Below are 6,917 nucleotides of genomic sequence, written 5' to 3'. Positions count from 1 at the left end.
GCAGCAAAACATGCCTACATCATGATGTGTCCACCATCGTGTTTTTCTGTTAGAATAGTGTTTTTGGGGCTGATGTCTTGGCCCTTTTTTCTTCAAATGTGCCGATGCTGACAAGACATTCCAGTTAAAATAGTAATAAATCGATTACTCGAGTTTTATATGATAATATGGGTTAGTATTTCAAATCAAAATTAAGTTTTTGTTTACTAAACCACATCCCAGAGATGTAGCAGGAGGAGGAAAGAGCCGCATGCGGCCCCGGAGCCTCGGATTTCCGATCCCTACTATGGAGTCTACAAAATTTATGAATATAAATTTCAATATCTTCCAAGTACTAATGCTATTTTATATGAGAAGTTTCTTCTGTTTATATCAGTAACACATTCCCTCCAACAACCCCCCCTCCCCAACAACACAAAAAAAATATCAAATAACAGGTAGTTGATATTAACAAGGTCTACCATACTTCTCGCTCCTACCTTCTCCTCGCAGTCTTTTTTTCATTACAAAAATGTCAATTTATTCATGATATAATTATGCTGCAAGTAATGATTCCAATACTCATTTAGTATAGTGACGTTTTTATGTGGTACTTGTGATTCAAACAACACTAGCTCAGACGTAAAAAAATCTGTGTATTAAAAATTCACCAAAATTGGAAAACAGAATCTACACTTAGGGTTATACTAATGATTAGGTGATAAAATGTTTAGTCATTATATTATATACATACAATATATCTACAGATGTGATATCAAGGTGTGAATGGAGCATTTAATTGATATTTGTAAGTATTTTTTAGTTATATATTCGATAAATGTACTATGATTAGGTTTAATACTTCATTGCATACGTATAATGATTCAAAGCAGATGTGTTACTATGTTTTTCACATTCTTCTTAAAACATATTGACGTAGTTTGCGTAATATAACTCACGGGGTTTTCATTATTTTCATGAAATCCTTTGATTTTTTAATAGAATTACTACGGGAAACAGGGATTTTACAAATTCCTCAATACTTTAAGAAGTTTCCCGAATTCTTAAGTTTTATATATATGTCATATATATATAAGGATCTTCTCCCTAGAGTAGTAATTGAAGAATTATATAACCTTATTTGGGATCTCTCTTGTTACTTTCATTTAGAAGAGGAAGAAAAATCTTTATGGGTATTGAGTTTTGTTATTGAAAGAAGCACCTCTTGAGGACTTTAATTTTTTTTTGTATATATTTTATTATTAGTAAATAAATGGACTATTTAATTGATGGCAAATAATATTTAATTATAAATCTTTTAGCAGGTATATAAGTGATATCTTGAAATATAAGGGGCTTTCTGAAAGTAAGAAAACCTCAGAATTTACAATGATTGAAATATTAAAAATGTTGGAGAACTTTTGGAAGCTTTCTTTCTATTGGAAAAATCTGTTTCAACATTTTCAGTATGATATTTCAATCTCTTCTCATAGGAACAGGTGATTATTTACACTAAAAATGAACTTCTTAAGCAAGACACGCAAATCTGCAAAAAATTGAAATACTCTTATTCAAAAAGACCTTGAGGGATGTCAGTCTGAACTAAAGCCCCTAATTCTGTACTTCATGATTGTGAATATTTGACTAAAAAGTATGGATGATTTTGATGTTGTCATTAATAAATAAAAAGTTGTGGAGTTGGTGAGAAGATTTTTTCCAAGTAAAAACGAGTCTCATAATCAAAAAGGTATGGAAACTGTAGTTGTACGCGAACAAACCTCAACTTTAAAAGGCCAAACTTATGCAGTAAAGCTTAAGGAATTCTTAAATAAGAAAACTACTCCTTTAGTAAATGATAATTCATTTTGCACGGATAAAGTAGTTAAAGAGCATTGTCTTTGTAGGGTCAACTGGGAACTTGAATGAAACTAAAGTCTTGGTACATTTAAAAGAGGCAACTAATTTCTACAAAACAAGAAAACAGTTTTTTAAGTCTTGGAATTTTTTTACTGAGCTTTGTAATCGACTAGGAGATGATATTCTTTATGTTTTATTACAAACAAATGTTAATTTAAAGGATTTAAAAAATGAAATATAAAACTTATTTGTGTTTATAATTTTTTAAGCATAATCGATATTAGCGATTCCCGGGAATCCCAAAAAGATCGATAATTTATCATCACTCTACAAAAGTCCCATTGCCCATGCTTATACTGTGGAACGATATCTGATTTGGTGACGAATGAATAACTTTTGAATATATCTTTTGTATGCTAATTCATTAGGATAAAAATTATTTTCATATATAACACATTATTCAATAAGTCCCGAGGTAAACTAAGGAAAACTCAATATTTTGACAAAATTATATTTTATTCATGGACATAGTCTCCTTCAAGCATTAATAAAATGTTTCGTTCATTTTAGCATAACGACGCAGGAAGTCTGGTTTATTGCGGCGAAACAGCACCAAACAACGCTCTTAGTCCTCGACACGTTGCAGTTTTTGGTCGCCTGTGAGCAAACGCGGCACCCACTTTGAGAATACCTTTTTCATAAACAACTTTTCATGCAAAATAGTAAACACACTGCAATTTGATATCATAAGGATATCAGCTATCTCGTTCATCTTAATTTTACGTTTGGAAAAAACCATTTTGTGGACTTTTTGTATGTTTTTGGGAACAACTGCAGAATTTGGGCGACCAGAGCGTTGAGCATCATCGGTGACTGTACGGCCACATTTAAACACAGTAAACCAACGTTTCACAGTCGCTTTTGATGCTTAGAGTTTGGACCACAATTATTAAGACCAACCTTTGCCTTTACGGTATTTTTCTCCATCAAAAAGGAGTGATATATCAACACACGTAACGTCACTTTAAGCACTATTACTTGTCAAAAAATAGCCCAATTCTCATAAAAAATTTGATATGTTCCGTTGGAAGGCTGGTACTACGTAAAAAATATTTGCAATATTGGTGCCACTTGTGAGAAAGCCTTGGGACTTATTGAACGATGTAATATAGATATGTTGTTCATAGAATCATGCGTAATTTTCCAATAGTTGAACAGTCCCATAGATTAAAAAAAATATTGTAACTTATAAATGAAAACTACATGTGGAATAAATTGTTTCTTTCTAACTTTTATATAATATACATTATTATTGAATTATTATTTGGTGCTACTTTGAACGTTTTCATAGCTAAGACTATTCTGAACTAATTTAATCAATATAATTCGATATTATTTTTTTAGAAGGATATTATAAAAATTCTTTCCATGCTAGTTAGCTATTATTTTATTTGAAATTAAATATGTCAGCAATACATATATTTCCATCAAATGTTCTTTTATACATTTTATCAAGTGAATTTGTAAAAAAATATACTCATTTATTGATTTCTTATAAATTATATTATTTAAATCGTCAAATGTTCTTTTATACATTTTATCAACTGAATTTGTAAAAAAATATACTCATTTATTGATTTCTTATAAATTATATTATTTAAATCGTCAAATGTTCTTTTATACATTTTATCAACTGAATTTGTAAAAAAATATACTCATTTATTGATTTCTTATAAATTATATTATTTAAATCGAAATGGGATATTAGAAACTGTGCTGGAATAAAATGTTCCATAGACTTATATATCACTAGTAGTCGAGATGGAGCTATACTAATAGAGCTATTAATTTATAAATATAGAAGAATATACTGATCGGGTGTTGTTATCAATTAATTAAAAGATAATAATTGAATTTGTAATCTGTTTTATTTTACTCTTTCGTTTCCCAAATAGACACAGTTTTTATTATACATACTTTTCTTGGCCAAACGTCTACCTTTTTCCGAAATATCAATAAAAAATATTGCAAAAACAACTGCAATTTGTAGAGTAGGCAAAAACCATACATCCTAGCGGCGTTACACGCTTTATGAGATTTACTTGTCTACGAAAAAACTTTTTTCCTCGCAAGATATCGCTTTTGAGTTGCAGCAGGTTACAATACATACTTTAACATTTTTCTTTGTGACGTATTTTTTGTGTTTCTTCTCTTTATATAATTATTCTTGTTAACACTAAATTAAAAGGGTAATTTTGGTGAGGTTTCACGTTTGCTTACAGAATAATTCATGGCACTAGTGGATAAAAAAGTATACTCTTAACAAACTATATTTAAACAAAAAAATATCATGAAGTCATCGTTTTGCCACTTGATTTATAGGTTGGGGGGGGCGACAAACTAAAAGATTCAGCGCATGACTAGATTTTTTCTTTATATATTTTTTTAAATTACGAGTTAACATTTTTATATTTTTGAAGACAAAATTTAGAATGGATTTTTATTTAGTTTTAATAAAACACAATTTTTTTTGCAAATTTAAGGGGTTAGTTTAAAAGTGGCATATTTTTCTATTCTTGTCAAAAAAAACAACAACAAAAAGACATTCCTTTTACTCTTCGACAGCATTATTTTATTTTTTGACAAATTTGTTATTAGTTCGATAACAACCTACCAACTGGTTTTGCTTCTTTTTGGAAGAAAGTTTGCAAGGTAGAATATAGGTAACGACTTCAAATTTCAAAGAAATATATTGACTAGAGTCCCCAATGTACGATTAACATGTACATAATAATCTTGTTATTTGGTACATATATAGAGATGTAGACTTTCCAATGAGAATAAAAAAAAATGGATGAATATATTGAGGTAGTGAGTGCATCATGTGATCCTTTTTTCAACTCACGGATCATATTCAAATCTTTGGTATATCAATGACTTTTTTATTTTCTTTATGATATAGTTCATTCAAATTCATTCCCGCAGTTTCTGGGAGTAAATACGCGGATAGTCCAGCAAAGAATCCAGGTACTCCTATTATCAAAAGTGGTAATGGTTTCCAATAGTAGGATAGGATTGACAAAAATCCAGCACCTATGCTGAAAAATCTGGCAATCGTTGAGCAAGTTCCTAGTGCCTGAGCCCTCAAGTTTGTAGGATATAGCTCCATAGGTAAGAGCCAAACCATAACAAACCCACCCCCTGCAGACAGGAGTCCAATTAAAAAGACTACCAATATTGTGAGTGACCATGTTTTAGGTATGATTGCCAATGAGACACAGCAGGTTGATGTAATAAGTTGGTAAAGAAACAAATTGAAACGGCGACTAAATTTTTTTAAAATTATATAAATAACGATGCTCGCAGGTAGCTCCACTACGCCAGTAATGACAAAGTTTAAAAAAATGTTTCCGTAGAGATTTGTTATGTTTAATGAGAGTGTATATGCTCCAAAGCAAACAGTGATCCAATTTGCAATTAAAACCAGGGAAATTCTTAATTCCTTGTTTCTGAACAAATCCATAAAACTGTGTTTACCTTTATTGGTTGAGGATTTAGCCTCCACATATATTTTGTGGAGGATGTCCTTGATTTTTTTCTCTTCAAATTCCGTTAGAGTTTTACCATTTTCTTTTGCAAATTTAAAAAGATTTTTTTTGGCTCTCTCTGAATTACCATTCACACTGTCCCATCGAACAGATTCAGGAATAAAAAATGCCGTTGAAAGAGCTATGAGACCCAAGGTCCCGACAGAAATATGCAATTGGTAGTAAGGTTTGAAAAAATAGGCTAAGGCTCCAAGTATTGATTGATATATTGGTGCAAAAGTATCTTTAACGGCTATACAGCTCTCTCTTCCACTCACGCCAAAGGCCTCCACTAAAATGCTATGTGCACAAATCCAATGAACAGGTAAACATATACACATTAATAGAACAAATGTGGCATAAAACTCATATGAGGGTACGAAGGAACTCAGAAATAACAAACATGTTGTGATTGAGATGGATGTGTAGCAAGATACCTTTCGTCCAAAGTAATCTCCAACACTTCCCCCAATCATGGAACCAAACATGAGGCCTATCATCATCAGTGTCCCAAGAAGTTTCTCCTTTGACTCAGAGTCACAAACTAAATTATATTTTGTAGAGATGGTGTATTCATAGTTCGTTTTATCATACACCCATTCCGTACATTTTATAGTCTCATTACTAAAATTTTCTGGAACACAGGCACTACTCACATCTTTCATTTTAAACATTCTACACGAGTCGTAGGCTCCATTAACTTGTAAGAAGTTGGATGTGCCCATGCTACTTGGAAGGGCCCACTCCATCCATGAAGAATTGCCGTAGGATTCACAGGAGGGAACCTTACAACGATGACTTGGAGTATATGCTGCAAACATGTGTATGAAGAGAGGTACTCCTCCAGCAGCATTTAAGAAAAATCCAAAGAAAACTATTTTCCATTGAGCGAACCCAGATCCACCAACTATATCTGAAAATATATAGTCGATTCCTTGATTTTCAATCTCCATCATGGAATTATATAAGCTCAGAACTGGAGGATATTAGTATATTTCTATATCCTTTGATAGACGTTTACAAATTAATATATATTTTGAAAATAGAGCTTTAAAAAAATGCCTTATATATATGTAGTCATTTAAAAAAAAGTTAAGTAGGAGAGGAACACGGGAGAAAGAGTGAGAGTTGAAGTGTGTCTCCACTATTCCCTTTGTTATTTTTTTTTCCTAAGATGAAACACGCGCGCTAGAGTCGAGGAACACTATTTCAGTGTTCCTTCCTTGCTTTAGTTTTCGATCACAGACATAAAAAGAAAGAATAGTTATATAAAGTGTAGGCTTACGGGATAATTTTCTATGCGTTATGAAAATGTATGCCACTATTCCCTCATACATTTTCATCACTTAAAGTAAGTGATTAAAATACAGTCTACGACCTCTATTTTACAGCCAAAACTATTTTTTTTTATAAATAACAATTCTCCTACACTAATTATCCAACTTTAATAAAAACCAATGGCAAATAATAGTAATGGACTTTTTTTTGTTATTC

At 31.4% G+C, this 6,917-nt stretch overlaps 1 protein-coding gene across 1 annotated transcript; it reads right to left on the bottom strand.

Moving 5' to 3' along the window:
• Window positions 1–3,745: 3,745 nt before the first annotated feature.
• Window positions 3,746–6,661, bottom strand: LOC121117469 (organic cation transporter-like protein). The gene has a single exon (XM_040711916.2). The coding sequence runs from the start codon at window positions 6,377–6,379 to the stop codon at window positions 4,751–4,753; it is 1,629 nt and encodes a 542-aa protein (XP_040567850.1). The 5' UTR covers window positions 6,380–6,661; the 3' UTR covers window positions 3,746–4,750.
• Window positions 6,662–6,917: the final 256 nt, after the last annotated feature.

Source organism: Lepeophtheirus salmonis, chromosome 1, assembly GCF_016086655.4.
Source record: "Lepeophtheirus salmonis chromosome 1, UVic_Lsal_1.4, whole genome shotgun sequence".
NCBI classification, from domain to species: Eukaryota; Metazoa; Arthropoda; class Copepoda; order Siphonostomatoida; family Caligidae; genus Lepeophtheirus; species Lepeophtheirus salmonis.
This window is presented reverse-complemented; position numbering and strand designations above follow the sequence as displayed.

What these genes read in the sequence shown, in the direction of transcription:
- LOC121117469 (XM_040711916.2), bottom strand. Translation starts at nt 6,379, where the DNA reads ATGATGGAGATTGAAAATCAAGGAATCGACTATATATTTTCAGATATA.